Raw genomic sequence first — 24,849 nt, 5'->3', positions numbered from 1 at the left:
ACCTTTCTGGAAAAATGCTTATTTTGCTGCCGATTTCTGCTGCGTTCTGCTCCTAACTTCCCACTTGTAATGTCAAGCACATACCTAGGCTTATTCCTGATGAAATCTCTCCACAAATGTAAGTGATACCCTGAAATGCATAAACACTAGAAAAACGCATCAAATACACAAAATACTTGATTTCAAGACATCAATTCAAGCCATTATAAGAAGTTCTAAGTGGTATAAAATGCCACTTATCATGATTTATCAGGGGATTCTGAAGTTCTTGAGGGGGAGTACTACGGGGTCTATTCCATATTCATCCGTGGTGACGAAGCTGTGCATGCCGGTTGGTGTTCATTGGCCCGCACACGAGCAGTTGCAGATGCCGAGTGCTCCTATTGACAACACTACTTTGGCTATGATGCAAGAATGAGATGAAGGTAAGCCCGATATGAAGGGGCTTGGTTATACTTTTGACCACCTACCTGGTGGGAGGCTGGCTGCTGAGGCCACTCAGGTGAGCAGGATTGTATGGAGATCTCAGCTAGGAGATGAGGCATGACCATCGCAGCAGGCGCGTGAGGAGGTGGAAGGAGTTGATATGGGAGCTGGCATGAGTTTGACGCAGTACAGGCGTCTGGCACGGAGGATGGATGCGATGAATGACATCCACAGCAGGTTCGCATGTAATCTCACCCAGGCACTTGGGATAACTTTCAGAGCCACCGGTGTTGATATCTAGTAGTCAGTTTTTGGTGAGGATTCCGTGTATCCACCTCCGGACACACCCGACACTCCACCCGCTGAGGGTGAGAAAATTCTGATCCTGATTAGGTATGCCTGATTCCTTACTATTACCTTCACTGAGGACAATGAATATTTTAAGTTTGGGGGTAGTAGTTGAAGGAATATAATTTTGTATGAGTCTCATATAGTTGCATGTTCATGATAGTTTAGTTAATATAATTTACATATTTTGCCATATATTTTTTATTTATTTATTTATTTTTGGTAGTTTTATGTTATTTTGTTCATATAGTTTTCATGCATTTGCATTATAACATGACCCCTTAGATGATTTTCCGATTGACTTGTGATATTGATGCTAGTGTAGTGATGTCGTGTTTAGAGATGTTAAGTTGTATTAAGTTGATTTGCATGCTAGAGACACTTGTATTTCACTAAGTCTTATAGGTTGCTAGAGTGCTAGATCATAGTCATGGTTTGTTGTTTTGTCGAGGTTTAATCGCTTGTTTATATTTAGAATTTAAGATATTCTCTTAATAATAAAAGACATGGATATTTAAAAAAATTGGAAAAAATTAGAGTTCATTGCTAGTTGTATTGCTAGGTGTCAAATGGCTAGTAGCCGGCTCATATTTATATGAGAAGTCTAGGATTGAATGAGATGGAGCGAAACACACTCATTCAGAAATTCGTTAAATAAAAAAGAAAAAAAAAGAATAAGTGTTATGTATAATTGATCACGAGTGGGCTCTTTAGTACTCGAGTTATTAAGTTCTTAGGGGACTTTTTTCCTAGTGACCTAAGGCTTTTATAGTCTGGGATCCGCTAACCTAACGCTTGCTACATGGGTACTATTGTATAAGTCTTTTGTGGACCTCACTCATTGCACGATCAAATAAGCATATGTGTTTGTTTTATTTTGAATAAAAGCATGAATCCATATAAATCTCTGATATAAAAATTGAAGTGTTATAAGTTATTTTGAGTCTAGCTTTTATTATGTTTATAAACTTGCGATTTTCTTGATAAGGAGTGAGTCATGATTGTCGATCTAGTTGCGATAGTATCTCTGTAAGCATCTGCACACACGCAGCTCTCTAGTTTGTAAGTTAATTTGTATGATTTAGTTGATCTTTATGCGAGTAGCTGCATGCGTTGATATGTTGCTTGTTGATTGGTTTAGTTATTCTATTGGGATCGTTGCATTCATATTAGTTGCATTCATGCATTTTTTATTTTCTTGTTCTTTGAGTCTGTTTATGCTTGAGGACAAGCATCGATTCAAGTTTGAGGGTATGTTGAGTGGCATTTATGACACTTTATAATGCTCTAATAAGCTTTGAATTGATGCATTTGTACTCAAGTTGTTAAGTGTTTTAACGTGTTTTCTACTGTTTTTGCATTTCAGGCATTAATATATATTCAAATAAGAACGTTTTCAAATAAGAACGTTTTCATGTGGGAGACATACCAGAGCGCAAGGAGAGCTGTAAGAAGACCATTTTTAGCACGATTCAACGAAGGCGAAGAAGATCTTATTTTTTACTTGTAAATCTTTGTTTTAGGTTGTATTTGGATGCTAGTTTTCTTACTTGTGAACCTTTACTCTTGTTTGTACTTGGTATTATTTATTCGTTATCAAGACTACGTGTGTTATATCATGTTTTCATCGGAACCCACGTTGATGATGAGTCTGATCATGGGCTAATCGTTATCGTGGGGTTCTAGCGGATTTATTTATGGATTTCTTTAGTTAAATTATTTCGATGCCTTAGTATGTAGTGATTGATTGATATCCTAGTATTGGTTTTGTGTATTCGTCTTATGAACGTCGCAAACTTATACGATAGTGTGTTAATTCTTAATAAAGCGACGGTGAATTTAAGGATTTAGAACTTTCCATGCTAGCATAGGTTCATGTATTGTTATGCATGATTCATAGGTAATTTTAACCATCTTAATTGCCCTGTGTAATCAAGATAGATAACTTATGCTTAAACCGTTATATTTTCAAATTCTATAGACATATAGGGTCTCAATATAAATGGTGTCTATTTAGCTTCTATCTCTTTTGTGGATGTCTGGTAGTATGGTACTCGTGCAACGAAAGTTGGCGATTATCAGTTTCGTGTTGTCTGATTAGTGTCATCACCATTGCATGCTAAGGTTGAAAACAATAAGGCTATTGAATGAAGTATTTAATGAAGTTAGAATCCCATGTTTGTCATATAGATTAATGTAATCAATCTTATTCTCTTAGTTATAATTGTTAGCATAATTCTTAGTTATAAACAACCTCAATTTGTTATCGTCTTAGCATTGAATAATAACCATACATTATTGTTTAAGTGCGTAAATTAATTAGTTAACCAATACAGTCTCTGTGGGAACGAACTAGAAAAGATTTTATACTACTTGCGAACTCGTATACTTGCGTGTAATATTAGCGCGTGTTTAACTCGAGTTATTAAGTTCTTAGGGGACTTTGTGCCTAGTGACCTAATGCTTTTATAGTCTGGGATCTGCTAACCTAACGCTCGCTACATGGGTACTATTGTATAAGTCTTTTGTGGACCTCACTCACTGCACGATCAAATAAGCATATGTGTTTGTTTTGTTTTGAATAAAAGTATGAATCCATGTTAAACTTCGATATAGAATTGAAGTGTTATAAGTTATTTTGAGTCTAGCTTTTATTCTATTTATAAACTTGCGATTGTCTTGATAAGTAGTGAGTCATGATTGTCGATCTAGTTGCGATAGTATATCTGTAAGCATCTACACACACGCACGTCTCTAGTTTGTAAGTTGATTTGTATGATTTAATTGGTCTTTATACGAGTAACTGTATTTGTTGATATGTTGCTTGTCGATTGGTTTAGTTATTCTATTGGGATCGTTGCATTCATATTAGTTGCATTCATGCATTTTTATTCTCTTGTTCTTTGACTCTGTTTATGCTTGAGGACAAGCATAGGTTCAAGTTTGGGGGTATGTTGAGTGGCATTTATGACACTTTATAATGCTCTAATAAGCTTTGAATTTATGCATTTGTATTGAAGTTGTTAAGTGTTTTAACGTGTTTTCTAGTGTTTTAACGTGTTTTCTAGTGTTTTTGTATTTTAGGCATTACTCTGTGAATTAGGTGAATTAGCATTGTTTTGGTGCTAATTTGGTGTCAATGTGGTGTTGGAATAAAAGCTCGTGGAAATCTGGCTCGAAGTAGCAAGGAAAAAGATGAAATCTGATTTTTTCCCAGAAGGACGGTGCGCCCGCGCCAGGATTCCAGAAAGGCATCGCGCCCGCGCTGTGATAGCGCGCAGCCGCGCCGGTGCGAAATTAAAGAATCCTGATTCTAATTCAATTCTAAGTGGGGAGACTTCCAGATTGCAAAGGGCTGCTATATATATTCAAATAAGAACGTTTTCAGAGGAGAGACATACCAGAGCGCAAGAAGAGCCGTAAGAAGACCGTTTTTAGCACAATTCAACGAAGGCGAAAAAGATCTTGTTTTTACGTGTGAATCTTTGTATTAAGTTATATTTGGATGCTAGTTTTCTTACTTGTGAACCTTACTCTTTTTGTGTACTTGATTTTATTTATTCGTTATAAAGACTACGTGTGTTATACCATGCTTTCATCGGAACCCACGTTGATAATGGGTCCGATCATGGGCTAATCGTTATCATGGGGTTCTAACGGATTTATTTATGAATTTATTTAGTTAAATTATTTCGATGCCTTAGTATGTGGTGATTGATTGATATCCTAGTATTGGTTGTGCGTATTTGTCTTATGAGCGTCGTGAACTTATAAGATAGTGTGTTAATTCTTAATGAAGCGACAGTGAATTTAAGGATTTACAACTTGCCATGCTAGCATAGGTTCATGTTATTGTTATGCATGATTCGTAGGTAATTTTAACCATCTTACTTGCCTTGTGTAATCAAGATATGTGCTTAAACCGTTATGTTGTCAAATTCTATAGACATATAGGGTCTCAATATAATTAGTGTCTATTCAACTTCTATCTCTTTTGTGGATGTCTGGTAGTATGGTACTCGTGCAAAGAAAGTTGGCGTTTACCAGTTTCATGTTGTCTGATTAGTGTCATCACCATTGCATGCTAAGGTTGAGAACAATAAGGCTATTGAATGAAGTATTTAATGAAGTTGGAATCCCATGTTTGTCATATATATTAATTTAATCAATCTTATTCTCTTAGTTATAATAGTTAGCGTAATTCTTAGTTATAACAGCCTCAATTTGCTATCGTCTTAGCATTGAATAATGACCATACATTGTTGCTTAAGTGCATGAATTAATTAGTTAACCAATACAGTCTCTGTGGGAACGAACTAGAAAAGATTCTATACTACTTGCGAACTCGTATACTTGCGTGGAATATTAGCGTGTGTTTTGAGACTAACATGTACATATGTAATCAACTAGAAAAAATATCTCAATGAGATAAGAACCTAATTCATCGAATATAGCCGGTGATTCAATTCCTTGCATGTGCGTGTGTAACCAATTAGAAAAAAAGCAGCTCAAGAAGATGAGAGCCCAATTCATAGAATATAATTGGTGCAAGTAATTTCGAATAGATTTTTAGCTGGTCTAAAATTAATTTCCCTGTGTTGACTAATATCTAGTGACGCCTCACACGATGACGAACTAGATTATTTGTACATATTTTTTTCAGAATTATTACTTCTTGAATTGTATTGCATCTCAGTATAGAAATCTTATGTTGAATCATGTTTTGAATTGTAAATTTGAAGAATGTTGAAAGAAAGTAATATTTGTGAGTAATGCAAAAATAGCCAACTGGCCAATTTTCAGTAAAATCATTAAGTTTAGTTGCCAATGCCATGCCTAAGACTCCTTTTGGTATTGTTGTTGCAGACAAGTAGAGCAGCTTTTTGCTGAAAAGTTTTCAGAAAGGTGTTTGATAAATTCTAAAAGCTACTGTCTGGAAAAGCGATTTTGGTCTAAAAGTTGTTGTTAACAAAAGTATGCCCCTCCGTACTATTGGAAAAAGTTGTTTTCAGCTTTTGCAGGAAGTAGTTATAAGTTTCACCATCAAACCTTCTAAAAAATATTATTTTTATATATTATATCTCAAAATATGCATAAATTAAAAAAATTACCAAACAGTTATCTAATTTTCCTAACATCACTTTTTCCACCGACACTTTTTCTCACAACACAGCAGTTTTCAACAGCACTCTCAAACAGAGCTTAAGAAAAAAATAAGAAGTGTTTCTCCTTTTTAGAATGCTGTAGCAGTAAAGTTAAAAAGCCCAAAAGTGCTTAGCGAAAAAATAAGCCCAACAAAATGATTACCTTATTTTAAGTATTTATCTGAATTCTGACAATTGGGCCGAAGTATATGCCTACAAAGAAACCAGACTTAGATCATAACCAGCCCAATCCTTGAGTACAAATACTAGAGCTCAAGTCCAAAGTGTAAAAAATACTTGCCTGACAATTCTGATAAGAGGATGGTTTTGTGCTAAATTTACAAATTTGCCCCATTAGGATTATAAGGTTTATCAGAAACTCGACCTTGATCGAAAATAAATTTAAAATCTTAACCCGAACCTTGAATTAAACTCTAAGTCTCTATATTAGACTAGAGCTGAATTATAATATTTTTTTTGTCTTAATAGTTCAATAATTTTCTAAAAATTAAAAAAGTCACGAGGTAGAGAATTAAATACTAGTTTTGTCCAGGGTTACACCTAAAAATCATACAACTAAATGGTAATTTTTTTGATTTGTGCCTATGTTTAATTAAAACATAAAAAAAATTAGTGACATTTGATACTGAAATCAACAGTTGCTTTCTGCAAAAATAAAATTGAAAAATTGTTTATATCAAAAGTAAATTTAATGCCGAAAATACTTTAAAAAATGAAAAAAGAACTGGTTGTGAAATTTAACAAATTATTGTTGAATAGCAGTACCAAACGGGACTTAAAATGACCAACATAACTATAACAAAAAAAAAATATCCACGTCTCAAATAGGACTTTACATTGTAAATTCGCAAAGATTTTCGTTGCATAACATGTTCCTTAAATCAATCATCCAAACAACTGAATTATGTCTAGAAAGTGTTCTGCATGTGTATAAAAAAGTGCAAGTACATGCTAGCGACTAATTTGATTTACAAAATTATCTGATGGTTTGGATTGGTTTTCTTATTTAGAGATCTCCTTTCCTTTAAAAAAATAAAATAAAATAGAGATCTCCTTGTAATTTGCTCCACAGAGTTAAGGTTTTTCTCCTGGGGTTTTCAGCTGGATTGGCCTATGCTGAGATACTTCTTTTGACTGATGTACCAAGATGCCGTTCTTGGAGCTTGAATGGACACATCTTCCCCGCATACCTCATTCTCTTCAGTTAAGTGGCAAAGTTGACAAAGATGGCTGAAGGCTTGACCAGAGATCATTCTCTTATTCAAATTTGTTGTTGGGTTGATGGCTTTCGTTTGATATACTAGGTAAAGATGTGCTTCCTGAGGATTTGTGACATCTGTAAAACATGTATAGCAAACAAAATTTATCAAAAAACCTTCTAAAATAACCCAACATAAAATATTTAGAAATCAAATTTAACTACTACTTACAGATATATAACTAGTCTACCAATATCTATACTGGTACAATAAACCTTGGGAATTGTTTGTTTTAGGGGTATTAAAACCCGGTTTAGGGGAACCGGAAATGTTATTTTCCCTCTGATAATGTTTCGTTGAAAGGTTTAATTGTGAACTCACATCCATTAATTGAGTAAAAGATTCCTCACTTGCCCAATAAGATTCCAAATAATTTACATTCTTAATTTTCCCCTTCTCGTTCCACATTCTCATACTCATCAAAAAACCAAACGCCCCTTAATAATAGAACCAAACCCATGCTGGTCGCCTTTTAAATAACTAATATATAAAAGCTATTTATTGTCCAAATACATTATTTTTGTTTCAAATGATAGAAGATATGAAGATTAAAGTTATACACAACACTGAGATTTATCTCTATGACACGTTAGAAGTCCTCGACAAATAATCTATACCTGTTTTAGTTAAATCAAATACTAGCATAGTCAAATTTTTCTGACGCAGCTACTCCTTTTAGGACGCAATGTAATAAAAAAGGATGGTAACAGTTTTGTCAATCTTTCTACAGTTTGGAAGAGGCCCAGTATCTTGGAATAGAGTACTCTGTCACCCTTTAAGAATTTCCAGATTCTCCTTCTTACTTTAAATAGCTAATCAAAAAAAACTTCACAGCTGACTTCATTTTAGGTTTATAGTTAATCAAATTTGTATGTTTTGTAATGGCCATAATGAGATTCAAGATCACCTATCCTTACTCCTACTCTTCTTCCGATATTCAGTCCTCGCCATTCTTTTAACTTCTGGACAGGGAAAACATTATATAGCAATTGAGTGCTATGTCAACAACACCTCTAAAATGCAATGCCTTGTGTTCATTACTAGCGACTGCAGTTTATTTGTTATGAAAAGAGCATGGTCAAAGGCACTGCAGAACCCCCACACTCTTCTGTTCATTTAGTGGAGCAAATTAAGCAAACAATGTGATTTAAAGTTCTTAGTAATTTGTTTAGGAGATAGCACTCTTTTACTTCTTACCTACTGAGTTAGTCAGGAATTTATTGTCTGTTTGATGTTAGGCTGGTGCTGTATCTTTCTAGGACTTGTATGTTGAGGTAAGTGACTGTTCTCCCCTCACTTTCTCTTCAATTATCCTCCGAGTGGTTGAACATATGTCCTTTAGTATATACATAGCTAGAATAATTAAAAAAAGAAAAAGTGCAGCTAGTTCGACAAAATGAAAGGGTGTTCAGAATAAAACATGCCGCGGTAAATTTTTAATTAGCAATACCTGCGCCATCCACGAGAGAGGAATCCATTAATATACTTTGTTCTGCTGGTGATGTATTTATCTCAATATTAACTTTAATCAACTCTTTTACTGATATCATCTATCAAAAGCTTCGCATGTGACACATAATCTTTCACTGAACTTCTCTGTTTCATAGTATCTCTTGGATTCTTTAAGATTTTACACATTACTTTAGCTTTCTGAATTGTAGATATTTGCCTTTCATCTGACAACTCACGATCTCCCATATAAGTATTTGGCAGCTTCTTTGAATGAGGTGCAGAGGCCATCATATCAGATAGATTCTTGGACATATCAGTCATTCCCTCCTTCTGCAGCTGATCATACAGTCTCTGATATGTAAGAAACTGAGGAACAATTCCTCTGCGAATCATATCCTTAAACAATCCAAAAGCATCTTCAAATCTACGCAATTTGCACATTAAATGAACTAGCATGGTACATGTTGCTAATTCAAAGTCGCATCCCCCGGCTCTCATTTCCTTGGTTACTTGTAATGCCAAGTCCAACCTCTCCTCCTCACATAGCATCTTAACCAACAGATTGTAAGTGAGGCGATCCGGAATGTATCCAGACTCGATCATCTTTGTGTAAAGGTTTAACCCCTCTTCAATCTTTCCAAATTTTGAGAAGTGCCTAAAAAGGTAATTATATGTCGTAGAAGTTGGCACACAATCTCTACTGATCATCATCTTTAGGATCTTACTAGCACCTGCAAGATCTCCAGCTTTGCAAAAACCCTTGACCAGAGAGTTATAGGTGGAAATAGTGGGACCTGATTCCAAAACTGTAAGCCGCTCCATCATCCCTGATGCCTCCTTAAACCTACCTTCTTCTCCTAAGGCATCAATTATGGGGTTGTAGACAATTGCATTTGGCTCAATTTGTTTTCTCTGCATTTCATCAACCAGATCAATTGCAATATCGACTCGTCGCATTCGACAATATCCTTCAATAAGTGTACCATAAGTTACAACAGTCGGCGGTATATTCATCTTTTTCATCATACACCAGAGTTTCTCAGCCTTTTTAAGTTTTCTTGACCGAAACCAACCGTTCAATAGAATGTTGTAAACTCTTGTTGTGGGAAGCCAACTAGGGTCTAGTTCTCTTTTTCTATCAAATTGATCTGAAGCTTCTCTTACATGTCCTTCCTTACAGAGAGAATCTAATAAAATCTCAAACAAGCTCACATCTGATTTTGAATGAGATACTGATTCTAGATTAGTAGCATATTCGTATGTTCGCATCAATGGTAAGAGCATACCTGCGAATCCAGTAACGGCATTAATCATAAATTGATATACAAAGTAGATTCAAATGTACTTCTGTGTCATTTAGCAAAAAAAAAATGTACTTCTGTATCAGCCTATTAATTCAAATATGTTAGAAGTATGGACCAAAAACAATTCATTCATTTGAATATGAATTTCTAGACAAGTTTTACTGCAGTCTTTTCCTAGGAGCATCGAGCACAACAATAATCACAATAATTGAGTGTACAGAAGTAAAATTACACATCAGAAACAACAAAATCACAAATCAAAGTACAACACCTAGTTGTACTTATAGTATCGATTATCGGAGACAAAACCTATATGTAACACAACACAATCAACCTTAGAAATGACTCCTTCACAAAAATTCTCTTAAGCCTTTACAATTCTAATTAACATAATGTAAAATTTAGATAAGTCTGCATTCAAGAACACAATGAGAAACCCAAAACTCCCCACAAGCTCTCCTAAAATACAATGAAAATGTAAACTACATATCGCCATTACTATCATAATAAGCTTTTAAATATATCAAGTTTCAAAATGTGGATGCAAGCGAGTAAGTAATCAATACCTGCACGGGCATATCGTCGAATAAGAATAGCAAAAGTATCAAAATCGGGCTTTTCCACACCACCATTCCTTTCAAGAATCAAAGACCAAATAGAGTCAAAGTCCCTAGCTTTACCAAGAACATTAACCATAGAATTAAACACAGTCAACGGAAACTCCCCACCACTCGTCCTCTCCGCCCATCGGAACAAAGCAAACAAAGGCTTTGGAGACGAATCGAAGTGCTCGAAAATTTCAAGAAACAGAGAATGGGTCAATTTGATCCCTGTTTGTTCCAATGCTGTTTCCAGGGGCTTGCCTGGTGGAATGTTGGGGTTTGCGAGAAGGTCAGTGATTGTTGTGAAGTTAGTTTTGGGATTAGGGTTTTGAGTAAGTGGGGTTTGGGGAGGGTTTAGAGGAGGTTTTGTTGAGAAATGTGAGGAAAGGATTTGAGGGGTTTTCAGTGGCTGGGAGAGGGAGAGAGTGAGGAGGGAAATACGGCGGCGCGTCATGGGGCTGTGGAGTGCTGGCGGGGGTTGCCGGGGTTTGTGTTACGGCGGTGGTTTTGACGGTGAGATTAAATTGAAGTGGGTTGTCGGATTATTGGATTTAAATTTACATTTATATGATTTTAAATCCAAAAATTTTATAAGTAAAAAAGCAAAAATTAAGGGGATTTTATATGTTTTGAAATCAAAACACTATAAAATATATTATTTTGTGAGGTATATTCAATCAATATCACTAATTTATTAAAATGGTTGAAGATCATTTAAGTTTAATAAATATAATGTAGAAGTTCTGCAATTTGAACAAATGTTTTGCAAATTAAACATGTTTTGTACGATAAAACATTTTCTAATGTTCTACATGCAGTACATGGATTATGTTCAAAATTTTGAATAAAATAATGATCTTTAAAGAACATAAATCGCGAGATAATACGTTTTGCAATGTTTTTATGCAAGATTTTAGTTGCAGAACTGTTAGGAATATGTTGTGAACTTGATGATAAGTTAAACAAAATATCGTAGTAGATTTTAACTTAGTGAAATTTGTAGCACTCGACGGATGATCTAATATAGTCCCGACGGATGAACTTTATAGTCCCGACGGATGACAAATTGAAATCCATCGAGTGAGCAGCTTATGTAACAAATAAGTACTGTAGCACATTTCTGCAAACAACATGTATTAGTCAAGTAGATTGCGTAGGGTTTTCTGAGTCATGCTGACTACTAGTTTGATATGCAGAATAGGTTGATTAATTGTAAAAATGAGATGTCTTGTAATTCTGTATAAGTGAAATAGAGTCAAGTGGCAGATAGACTCCCGGCGGATGATCTACAAGACTCCCGACAGATGGTCAACAAAGCTGCCGACGGATGACAAACATAGTCCCGACGGATGATCAAATTCGAATAGCTGTTGATAGTGACAACACAGTCACATGCGTTGGGTGTTTGCAAAAGGAATGTGGCAGCCTGTTAAGCAGGATTTCGAGAACAAAGAAGCATTACCATTTCCATGAATTGTGAAGATATTCAAAGATGCTGGAGTAGAGTAATGAAGTAGCATGGAATTAGACTAGATATGTTTTATTTTATTATCTTGTCTTATTGTCATGTAAACTTGGTGATATATAAACCAAGTGTAGCAAGTAGAACAATTAACTAAGCAAATATATTTTCCAGAGAAACACATCAAGCTGTATTCTGTAAGCATTCCTCTGTAGTTTTGTTTGTTCAAACTTGTAAAGCAGCTGTGAGATATTCAAAGCTACACAGGGTTCTCAATTGATATATATATATATATATATATATATATATATATATATATCTGGTGGATACTTTCAAATCCACCAGAAAGTTTTAAAAGCTTGTGTTTTTATTACTTAGTATTTTGATTTCTATCATTCTTTTATTCCGCACCATTGCTAATCAAACACTGTTATATTTATCAAGTGAGAACATTTTAAAAATCTTGAAAAATAGCCATAATTACATTCAACCGCCCCCCCCCCCCTTCTGTAATTCTTGTTGTATTGTTAGGGAATAGCAATTGGTATCAGAGCAAGCTCTGGAAGAACAAAGAGTATAAAGATCACAACAAACAACAAGATGAACAAAAAGGATGTTGGAGTGAAGAATCCATTTCTGGACAAAGACAACTATCACCACTGGAAGGTGAAGATGCACCTACATCTTCTCTCTCAAGATGAGGACTATGTGGAATGCATAGAGAGAGGTCCTCATGTACCAATGAGAGCTGCAACTGGCAATGAACCATCTGTTCCACAACCTAGGCATGAATGGTCAGATCCTGACATTGAACAAGTCAGGAAGGACAAGAAGGCCATGAATATATTGTTCAATGGAGTTGATGGTGATATGCTTGACAACATCATTAATTGTAAAACAACCAAAGAGGTTTGGGACACAATCTAGATTATTTTTTATGGTAATGAGCAAGTAAAGGAGAATAAGATGCAGCTACTAATTCAGCAATATAAGCAGTTCCACTGTGAAGAAAGTGAGTCTCTCACTGATTTTTTAGTAGATTTCAAAAGCTACTAAATGCTCTGAAGTTGCATGGAAAAGTCTATCAAACAAAATACTCTAACCTCAAGTTCCTTAGATCTCTTCTAAAGGAGTGGAATCCAATGACAGTCTCATTTAGAAATTCACAGGATTACAAGGAGTTCGCCTTGGAGAGACTGTATGATATCCTGAAAACCTATGAGCTTGAAATAGAGCAAGATGAAAGGATGGAGAAAGGAAGGAAGAAAGGAGGGTCCATAGCACTGGTTGCTGAGTTAGAGAAGGAGAAAAAGATGAAGGTGGAAGCTGTTGAGTCTACATCAAAGGTCTGTGAAAACAAGGGTAAAGGGATGGTAGCTGAAAATGAAGATCAGATGAGCCAAGATGACATGGATGATATTGATGAACATCTAGCATTCCTCTCCAGAAGATTTTCCAAGCTCAAATTCAAAAAGAATTTTGGAGCAGTTAAGCCAAACAAAAACATGGTTGATAAGTCAAAATTTAAATGTTTCAAATGTGGCTTGGCGGGTCATTTTGCCAGTGAATGTAGAAAGTCTGATTCCAGCAAAAAGAAGTTTGAGCCTGTTGATTATAAACAGAAATACTTTGAGTCGCTCAAACAAAAGGAAAGGGCTTTTATCACACAGGAGAATGACCGGGCTGCAGATGGATTGGATGAAGATGAAGAAACAAGCTATGTCAATCTAGTGGCCAAATTTGATGAAACAGAAACAAGTTCTTCAAGCAATCAGGTAATCACCACTAACCTAGCACATTTATCTAAAGCTGAGTGTAATGATGCAATAAATGACATGTCTACAGGATTATATCACCTGCGTGTTACACTTAAGTCTCTCACTAAGGAAAATGCTAAAATTAAAGAAAATAATTTGTTTTTAAGTGAGAGAAATAATTTTCTAGAGTCTCAATTTATTGAATTTGAAAAATTGAGAATTGAGTGTAAGATTGCTAAGGATGAATTAACCGATTCCTTGAAGATAGAAGAGATTTTAAAGAAGCAGTTTGAACGAGAACAGGAAGTGATTAAGGCATGAAAATCATCCAGAGATGTTCATGCTCGAATCACTAAAGTTAAAGGTATTGAGTCCTTTTGTGATGTAGCCTGGAAGAAGAGTAAAGAGAAGCTTGAGTCCAATTTGGTTGAAGGATTGTTGACAGATGTGGACTCGACGGATGATGAAAATCATCCGTCGGATAATCAAAAGGATTATATGTTGAGTGACAAGGAGCCACATCCGTCGACTGTCAGTAAATCAGTTAGTGAAGCTAAGATAGCCAAGTTAAATGAGAAATATGGATCAGTTTCTAAAAACTTTATTCCAGGAGAATCTAGTCAAGTCAGGAAGGAAAAGAAAGTTAATATTGGTCATCTGTCTATTAAGCAATTGAATGACAGATTAGAAAAGATTGAGGTTAAAATGAAAGATAAAAAAAACAATAGAAATGGGAAAGTAGGAATTAACAAACATAACAACTACACACCTTATAAATATGCACCAAGAAAAATCTGTGTTAAGTGTGGTAGTGTTAATCACTTGTCTATTAATTGCAAACTTGTTATGCCTACTTCCATGTCTGCATCATCTTCTTTTCCTAACATGACTGCCATGCCTACCATGCCTATGAATGCTATGTCTACTCAGAATATGAATGCACAATTTGCTAATATGCCATTTGCACCTAATCCTTATTATGTTGCATTTAATATGCCTCAAATGCCATTTAGCATGCCTTATTAGAATAACATATTTGCAAATAGCATGCCTTTTCCTGTTAATCAAAATGTGCATGATAATTCTGTTCTAATGACTGGTTTCAAAGGTCCAACTCAAATGACTAAGGATGAATCATAAATTCCTAAGTTAAATGAGATCAAACCTAAGAAACCAAAGAAGAAAGCTAACAAGGCAGGACCCAAGGAAACTTGGGTACCAAAATCAACTTGATTTGATTTTGATGTGTGCAGGGAAACATAAAGAATCTTTGGTATCTGGATAGTGGTTGCTTAAGGCACATGACCGGAGATTTTACCCTGCTCACTGAGTTCAAGGAAAGAGCTGACCCAAGTATCACTTTTGGAGATGACAACAAGGGTTATACTGTGGGATAAGGCTTGATTTCCAAGGATAATATCATCATTGAAGAGGTTGCCCTAGTGGATGGACTCAAACATAATCTGTTGAGTATCAACCAGCTTTATGATAAGGGCAACTCAGTTACTTTCAATTCGGAAGCCTGTGTTGTGACAAACATAAAGAGCAACAAAGTAGTTCTCACTGGAGTGAGAAAAGAAAATGTGTACCTAGCTGACTTCAACTCATCAAATGCAGAATCAATCACTTGTCTTCTCAGTAAAGCAAGTCAAGATGAAAGTTGGCTATGGCACTAGAAGTTGTCCCATCTAAACTTCAAGACCATGAATGAGCTTGTCAAGAAAGAACTGGTTAGAGGTATTCCTCAAGTGGAGTTTACTAAGGATGGATTATGTGATGCCTTCCAGAAAGGAAAGCAGATCAAAGCATCATTCTGAAAGAAGCTTGATTCAACAATTGAAGAACCTTTGCAACTGTTGCACATGGATTTATTTGGACCAGTCAATATGTTGTCCATCTCAAGAAAAAGATATTGCCTAGTAATTGTAGATGATTTCTCAAAGTTCTCTTGTATATATTTTCTAAAGTCTAAATATGAAGCTAGTGAAATCATCATCAATCACATAAGGCAAGTCAACAATCATCCTGACTTTAAAGTAAGAAGATTCAGGAGTGACAATGGAACTGAGTTCAAGAATTCTGTGATGAGATCATTTTGTGAAGAGAATGGGATTATGCATGAGTTTTCTGCATCAAGAACTCCACAACAAAATGGAGTAGTGGAAAGGAAGAATAGATCTCTTATTGAAGCTGCAACGACAATGCTTGAAGAATCAAAGTTACCAACATATTTTTGGGCTGAAGCTGTGAATACTGCCTGCTACACTCAGAATATCTCTTTGGTTAATCAAGCAAAGTGCATGACACCCTACCAATTGTTCAAGAATAGGAAGCCAACTCTAAATTTTCTTCATATCTTTGGTTGCAAATGTTATATCTTAAGTAATCAAAATGATCAACATGGAAAGTTTGATGCTAAAGCAGATGAATGAATTTTTGTTGGATATGCTGTGGAAAAAGCATATAGAGTCTACAATCTAAGAACCAACATTGTTATGGAATCAGTACATGTTGTGTTTGATGATAAAAAGATTGAAGGACTGCAAGATGGGGATTTCCATGAAAGCTTCAAGTTTGATAATGTGGAGATGGTTAGTGATGACAGTGATAATGAAAGTGATCAAGAAATAGTGAGTAAGGATAATGCAGAAAAATCTACAACTAATGACGCACATAACTCAACATTTGTTGAGTTACAAAATACTTCATCCGTCGGGAGATAATCTGCCTTATCCGTCAGGAGACAATCAGCTTCATCCGCCGAGATACAAAGTGCATCATCCGTCGGAACAATGAGAGAAGCCGAGAGTCAGAATAGATCACCTACCGAAAGTACCCCTTTCTCAAATCAAAGATTCACAAATTCAGGGGGAGTTTCTCATAATCAAAACTCAGTCACACATCAAGACAATAATGAGGCCTCTTCATCTAGAGTCAATCTACCTCAATAAAGAAAGTGGACTAAAGATCACCCTTTTGAGCTCATCATTGGTGATGCATCTTCTAGAGTTCAAACAAGGAAAGCAACTCAAGAAAAATGTCTATATAGTAGCTTCCTTTCTAAGGAAGAACCAAAGAAGGTAGAAGAAGCTTTGTTGGATCCTGATTGGATTTCAGCTATGCAGGAGGATCTAAACCAATTTGAAAAGAACAAGGTATGGAAGCTGGTACCCAAACCTAAATGAAAGAATCCAATTGACACCAAGTGGGTATTCAGAAACAAGATGGATGAAAATGGCATAGTGGTCAGAAACAAAGCTAGATTGGTTGCTAAGGGCTACTGTCAACAAGAAGGAATAGATTTTGATGAAACTTTTGCTCCTGTTGCAAAAATTGAAGCCATCATAATTTTCTTAGCCTATGTAGCCCATGCCAATTTCAAGGTCTATCAAATGGATCTCAAAAGTGCCTTTCTGAATGGAGATTTGGAGGAGGAAGTCTATGTCAGTCAGCCTCCTGGTTTTGAAGATCCAAAATTTCCAAAATATGTCTACTATCTTTTGAAAGCACTTTATGGACTGAAGCAAACATATAGAGCCTGGTATGACACTTTATCAAAGTTTCTTTTGGAAAATCACTTCACAAGAGGTACTGTTGATAAAACTTTATTCTTTAGAAATGTTAATGACTCTAGTATACTTGTTCAAATTTATGTAGATGATATTATATTTGGCTCTACAGATGAAAAACTTTGCAAAAAGTTTGCCAAATTGATGCAAAGTAAGTATGAAATGAGCATGATGGGAGAACTAACTTATTTTCTTGGTTTACAAGTTAAGCAAGTTAGTGATGGAATATTCATTAGTCAAACTAAATATATTTATGATCTTTTAAATAAGTTTGATCTAATGGATTGTACATATGCAAAAACTCCCATGGCCACTGCAACTAAACTTGAATTAAACACTACTGAAAAGTCTGTGGATATTTCAAGCTATAGGAGCATGGTTGGCTCACTTCTGTACTCAACAACTAGTAGACCAGATATAATGTTTGTTACTTGTCTTTGTGCTAGATTTCAGGCTGATCCTAGAGAATCTCACTTGGTAGCTATAAAGAGAATTTTCAGATATCTTAAGGGAACACCAAAACTTGGCATTTGGTACCCTAGAGATTCTGGTTTTGATCTAACTGGTTATTCAGATTCAGATTATGCAGGTTGTAAAATAGAGAGAAAAAGTACAATAGGAACCTGTCAATTTCTAGGGAACAAGTTTGTGTCCTGGTTTAGTAAAAAGCAAAATTCAGTTTCTACTTCTACAACTGAAGCTGAATATATTGCTGCTGGTAATTGCTGTGCACATATTTTGTGGATGAAAAACCAATTGTTGGACTATGGTCTACAAGTGGGCAGAATTTCCATTTTCTGTGATAACACAAGTGCAATTGCCATCACTGAAAATCCAGTATAGCATTCAAGAACAAAGCACATAGACATCAAGTACCACTTTATTAGGGAACATGTGATGAATGGTACTGTGGAACTTCATTTTGTTCCAAGTGAAAAGCAGCTTGCAGATATCTTTACCAAACCACTTGATGAATCCACTTTTTCAAGGTTGGTAAGTGAGTTAGGTATGCTTAATTATTCTTGAATCATTTCATATATTTTTGCAATTTATAATGCAGCCAGAAACTTAATTGATTTTTTCCGTTTTAGATGAAATTTTGGCTAAGTCAAAATTTACATCCCGACGGATGCTCATTATCCATCAGGTTTGATCATCCGTCGGAATAATATTTATTAATAAAAATCTATTACTTTTCTAGATTATTTTATAACCCGACGGATAATTGTTTTATTCCCATCCGTCGAATTTTCTCAATCTTAGCTGTTAAAACTCTGAACATTATCCATCAGGTATACTTACAGTTTGTAAGTATAACACGACGAATAATTGACAGAATTTTGACAGTTTATTTATTTTAAATGACTATTTTGGGCTATTTTGATTGGTTACTTTATTTCACTTTATTATTTTTGACAGTTTATTTCTGAGATAATATTAAAGCAAAATTCATTTTCACTATTTTCTTTTATCATTCTCAAATCAATTGCTCTAACTCTTTTCTTCTCCAAAGCAAATACTCTCTCTGCAAATTTCCATACTTCTACAATGGCACCAGTAGTCAAAATCATGTCCCATTCTGGATTCATCTATGAAAAGAACAACTTCGTAGCTCTTGTGAACAAGGAGATATGGACAACTTCTGTGTACCAGTCTACTGACAAGACCATAACTTTCACTCTTTAAAATTCCAGATAACACTACTACTGTTCCACACACTGATGCTAATTTAGTTACCATGCTTAATTCTATTGGCTATGCTCTCTCTACCTCTAAATTAAGTGAGATTAGGAGGCTAGGTCTTAGAAAAGAGTGGAGTTATTTGAGTGATGTAGTTACCAAAGTGTTTTCTGGTAAAGTGAGTAATTTTGATTCTGTTAACATTGCCATGCTTAACATGATTTATATGCTAGTTACTGATAAGTACTTTAATTTCAGTGACATGATCATGTTTGAGTTAGGTTATAAGTTAGGGGAACTTAATAAGAGAGGTAAAAGTGTCTATTATGCTAGATTCTTTATTATACTTGCTAACCACCTTATTGAGAATATTGCTGTTGAGAACCCAACCAATAAACTGAATTGTTGGGTTTAAGAAATGAGAATCATTGCAGATCTCAACAGAGTAAGTCACCACAAAGAGGTGCCCCTCTTCTACTTTCCAATCATGGGGGGACACCTCAGGTAAGTGAGGTAAGCACCAATGTCTCTGCTCTTCCAACCTCACAAATTTCTTTGCCTTCAAGTGTAGCTATGACATCCGTGTTAATGACTCAACAGATGCCTACCCAAGCTACCAAAACAACAATTTCAAAATCTAAAGCTAAGAAAGCCCCCTCTAGTTTCTCTCAAAAGAAACCAGTTGCAAAAACTATCAAACACAAAGAGGGGAGTGTGAATGAGAGTGAGTTAGGTGAGGGACAGGGTGAAAATCAAAGAAACCCTAAGGATAAGGCTGGTGAGATTAGTGTACCCAAGCCTAGACACACCACAGTTTCCCAACAAACTGTAGTTGTTAATAAGAAAATCAGCTCAATTCTAGTTTCATCCTCCCAAAAGGATGTTACTATTGAAACAAGCTCCTAACCAGGAGCACATGCTAAGAGGGTTAGGGACACAAGTTCACCACAGACTTATGCCAGAAAGAAAAGATCTAAAACCCTTGGGGATGCATAGGGAACACCCACAGTGCAAACTAGAGCTAAAGACTCAGAGACTGTACCATCTCAAAGTCAGCTTGATGTGGCTCCAATAAATGTGAAGTCACAGCCAAAATCATTAACAATTGAAGCACCTGAAACACCAAATTCACCCACACACTCACTGGATGTAGACATGATTCATACATCATTTCCAAATTCTCCATCTTTAACTTTATTGGAGAAGCAAAAAATCCAAGCAATTGAGCATCATCTTTTAGATGATATTTGTTGGCTCACTTGCCAATTCTTTCTGAGTCTACTCAAACATCTGTGCCAAATCTCAAATCAATCACCATAGATGCAACAGTAGTCTCCACTCCAAACTCATTCATTTCTTCTATCTCGACGGATATTGTTCATCCGTCGGGTAGTGATTGTATCCCGACGGATGTGCCTAACAGCAGTCATCCGTCGGCTAGCCTAATTACTATCCCGATGGATGTTCCTCATCCGTCGTTACTCTCTGCATAACTTCAAATCCCAAAAAATTTTATAAGTGCAGATGATCTAGTACTAGTACAATCACTCTTAGGACTGAGGGCAGGGAGTGAATTGAGTGAGAGGCTGGGTTTCTCAAAGGCAAAAGGAGAGGAAAGGAGTGAACCAATGCAGACCATTTTTTCAGGTCTAGAAAAAGTGAGTGAGGGGAGTTCCACCTTAGTAGGTGAAGGTGAGGGTGTGAGGGTGGTGAGCCAAGGGGAGCCCTTGATGCAAGAACAGAGAGAAAATGAGAGAAATGCAGGTACAGGAGAAATAAGGATGGACATCATTGTTAGTGAGTCAATGAATGTCAATGATGTAGACAGAGATAAACTATCTCAGCATGATCAAGCTGTCATTGATTCCATCTCTTTGGATGCTGAGACATTTACTCATCCTATTCCAACATATCAACTTTTGGCTGGACAGGGCAATGAAAATGCAGAAAAGATGTTGAACTTGGTGCATACTACTCAATCAATGCAAAGAGCAAAGGATGTCAGCACAACCATGCCACCTAGAGCTGGTGATGATGTTGACTATGGTACTGGTGAGTCTGCGGATTTCTTTGGAGATGATGGTGATGATAGTGAAGAGCTCATGGACATAGGGGGAGAGCAGGCCCTAGCTCTAGATCAAATATTCAGTCTTGGGTGTTTTATAAAGAGTGTGATGAGCATCATTTCAAGACAACTCTTTTTCACATCATACAACAGACAAACAATGCTCTTCAAGCCACTACCAATGCTAGCACCAAAAAGCTTCTACAGGAACATCTCAACTCTCTGCAGCTTCATCAAATCCAAGCTCTTCAACACAATCAGGATGTCACTTCTATCAAAACTGAGATTAACCAAGTAAAGAAGGATGTCTCTGAAAGATTGGATGCTAAACTTTCAGATGCATCAATGCTTGATATTAAAAGACAGCTGAGGAAGAATTCTGATCTTGTCACCAAAGTGGATTCCCTGGATGCAAGGCTAACTGAAATGGAAGCCTCTCTAACAACTATTCATCTTCATTAAGCACAATAAACTCAGTTGCTGCAAAAGCTGGTGGCTGCATAAACCTCTACCTCCACTCTACTTGATGATAACAAAAAGGGGGAGAAAGAATCAACAATCCAAGTCAATCAAGCAGAGCCAACCAGTGAGGGGGAGCATGTGGTAAATGTTCAAATCAGTCAAGTAATTGTTCCAGAAATTACTCTGCCAAAGCCATCAGTATTGGACAACATTGATCTGATCCAAATAGCAGCTGCTAAACTTGAGTCAAAGATGCTTGATGTTGAAGTTTTTGAGAAGGAACTAGAGGAGAAATGGAAGAAGATTGATGCAGCTATTCAGGAGAAATTTGATTAGCTACAGAAGCCAGACAAGACTTTTCATCACCATTCTCAAGTCAAACACATCTCAGTGCATGAAATGAGTCTAGGCAACTTGGAAAAAGGCCAAACTTCTTGCATTAAATCTCCAAAGGCAAATCTGGTCTTGAAGCCTAAAAAAACTACTCAAAGTTCTCAGACAAAAATCTTGTGGATCTTGTTTTGAGATACCTAGACCAGATGAACAGAAGTTGTTGGCTAGGTCAATTGCATTTTTTAAGGATCCAACTGATTCAATACTTAAAAGAAGAATTGCCAAAATCTACAGAAATGGTAAGGAAATCTGTGTGATGGCTGGACACACTATGTTTGTGGAAGCTAAGAAGGAAGAAAAAAGAAAGGATCAAGTAAGAAAAGAAGCAGGCTACTCTAGATGCTAAGAAGCTCAAACAAAAGAAGGAGCAAGATGCTATCTTGGCCAAACTTCAAGCTGTGAAGACTACAACAGAGATTTCTACACAACCATATGCGATTACTGAAGCTGAAGAACAGAAAGTGCAAGATGCACCCCAACAGATAAAGAAACCAAGGTACAAGCAAAGAATCAAGAGAAAATTGGACTTTAGTGATGAGGAAATGGAAGACTACATTCCCAAACAGTCTACATCTACAACTCAGTCATCCAAGCCACCAGTGGTACATGAAGAATTCAAGGTAGATCCTATAAAGAACTTTCATGGTGAGCCCATAGTTCCCAAGGATGAGCCAATAGACTGGGAAAGTTTGCCAATTCCTGAACTCAACTTACCTATCTTCAACAAGCCAAAGAAAATAAAGACTAGAGTAATCAATAAAGTAAAGCCTGTGACTCTTAGATCCAAGACCCTAACCAAATCTCAATCTACAGTCAATAAGGGAGATCTTTTATATATCTGTGACATAAAGGAGTTCTCTGAAATAAACCTCTACTTGGATGAATTGGAAGAAGTAAGAGGGATTGATGCTCACAGACATCTTCCTGAAAGACTGGTGTTCAAGTACAAGGGAGGGAGAGAAATCACATGGCCACTTCACAGGATTCTTCAAGAAAGCCAATCTGTTCTGATAAAAGTCTTCTCATCCTTCAAGAAGAACTTTGGGTTCAATGTAACTGCAAGGAAACTGGTTCTAAAGAAGATAGAAGAACTGAGGAGTAATAAAGCCAAGAATGCACTTCTAAGAACTCTTACAATCCCCTTGACAGGAAAGAGAGTGCATTTGTGGCCTTATTGGCTGATGGAATTCATGGATAATAAGGGAGTAAGAAGATTCTTCAGACTGGATGATCAATTGAGTATCTCTAGAAATGAGACTCTATTGGAAATGCAAGAAATGCTGGATCTATCTGAAGCTGATGAACTTGAATTCCACAGACAACTCCAGAATCAAATAGAAGAAAACAACAGGAAGCTTGGGAAGAAATCCAGACAATCAAGGAAATAGAATCATCTGCTCAGGCTAGAGGAGCACCTTGAAAATGATCGTGATAACTCTTTGTACACTTTGCTTTGTTCAATTTTCAATAAATTTTGTAGCACTTATCAATTTTATCTACTACTTTTTAATCTGTATTTTTAGGGTGTTTTGTTATTTTTCAAGTCTTTCTTAATTTATGGCTACAATTCCAGTAGACATAAATTGGGGGAAATTGTTAGGAATATGTTGTGAACTTGATGATAAGTAAACAAAACATCTTAGTAGATTTAACTTAGTGAAATTTGTAGCACTCGACGGATAATCTAATATAGTCCCAACGGATGAACTTTATAGTCCCGACGGATGACAAATTGACATCCATCGAGTGAGTAGCTTATGTAACAAATAAGTACTGTAGCACATTTCTGCAAACAACATGTATTAGTCAAATAGATTGCGTAGGGTTTTCTAAGTGATGTTGACTACTAGTTGGATATGCAGAATAGGTTGATTAATTGTAAATATGAGATGTCTTGTAATTCTGTATAAGTGAAATAGAGTCAAGTGGCAGATAGACTCCCGACGGATGATCTACAAGACTCCCGGCGGATGATCAACAAAGCTCCCGACGGATGACAAACATAGTCTCGACGGATGATCAAATTCAAATAGTTATTGACAGTGACAACACAGTCACATGCATTGGGTGTTTGCAAATGGAATGTGGCAGCCTGTTAAGTAGGATTTCGAGAACAAAGAAGCATTACCATTTTTATGCAATTGTGAAGATATTCAAAGATGCTGGAATAGAGTAATGAAGTAGCATGGAGTTAGACTATATATGTTTTATTTTATTATATTGTCTTATTGTCATGTAAACTTGGTGATATATAAACCAAGTGTAGCAAGTAGAACAATTAACTAAGCAAATACATTTTCCAGAGAAACATATCAAGCTGTATTCCGTAAGCATTCCTCTGTAGTTTTGTTTGTTCAAACTTGTAAAGCAGCTGTGAGCTATTCAAAGCTAAACAGGGTTCTTATTTGATATATATATATATATATATATATATATCTGGGGGATACTTTCAAATCCACCAGAAAGTTTCAAAAACTTGTATTTTTACTACTTAGTATTTTGATTTCTATCACTTTTTTATTTCGCACCATTGCTAATCAAACACTGTTATATTTATCAAGTTAGAACATTTTTAAAATCTTGAAAAATAGCCAGAATTACATTCAACCCTTCTTCTATAATTCTTGTTGTATTGTTAGGGAATAAGAAGAACATAGGTGGTCTCCAAGGTTTCCAACGAAAATGTGGTCTTCATAGAACTTGACTCCAATAACCTATATAAAAGGCTTACAAAAGTATTATTTTGTACGAATGGAATCAGATAATAAAATAGTTTTTGTTCCGGTTTACTTTTATTTTACTTTTAGTTTACTTTTTATTAGTTATCATTTATTTATAAAAATCTAATGTATAATAGTTATGTTTGATTGAGTAACTAACTGGGCGTCAAAAAATAGCTACGTAT

General features: G+C 35.9%; 1 protein-coding gene across 1 annotated transcript; it reads right to left on the bottom strand.

The window, feature by feature from the left end:
* Window positions 1–6,727: 6,727 nt before the first annotated feature.
* LOC141670543 (uncharacterized) lies at window positions 6,728–11,075 on the bottom strand. The gene is made up of 3 exons (XM_074476437.1): window positions 10,521–11,075; window positions 8,649–9,936; window positions 6,728–7,275 (listed from the first exon to the last, which is right to left on the bottom strand). The coding sequence occupies exons 1-2, from the start codon at window positions 11,008–11,010 to the stop codon at window positions 8,723–8,725; spliced, it is 1,704 nt and encodes a 567-aa protein (XP_074332538.1). The 5' UTR covers window positions 11,011–11,075; the 3' UTR covers window positions 6,728–7,275; window positions 8,649–8,722.
* Between the last annotated feature and the right edge of the window lie 13,774 nt (window positions 11,076–24,849).

Source organism: Apium graveolens, chromosome 7 (assembly GCF_009905375.1).
Source record: "Apium graveolens cultivar Ventura chromosome 7, ASM990537v1, whole genome shotgun sequence".
NCBI classification, from domain to species: domain Eukaryota; kingdom Viridiplantae; phylum Streptophyta; class Magnoliopsida; order Apiales; family Apiaceae; genus Apium; species Apium graveolens.
Note: the sequence above shows the minus strand (reverse complement) of the source record. Positions and strands in the feature narration are given on the sequence as shown.

Coding starts and splice junctions, on each gene's coding strand:
- LOC141670543 (XM_074476437.1), bottom strand. CDS start 11,010: ATGACGCGCCGCCGTATTTCCCTCCTCACTCTCTCCCTCTCCCAGCCA. Junction 9,937..10,520: donor TCGACGATATGCCCGTGCAG/GTATTGATTACT, acceptor CTGGATTCGCAG/GTATGCTCTTACCATTGATG.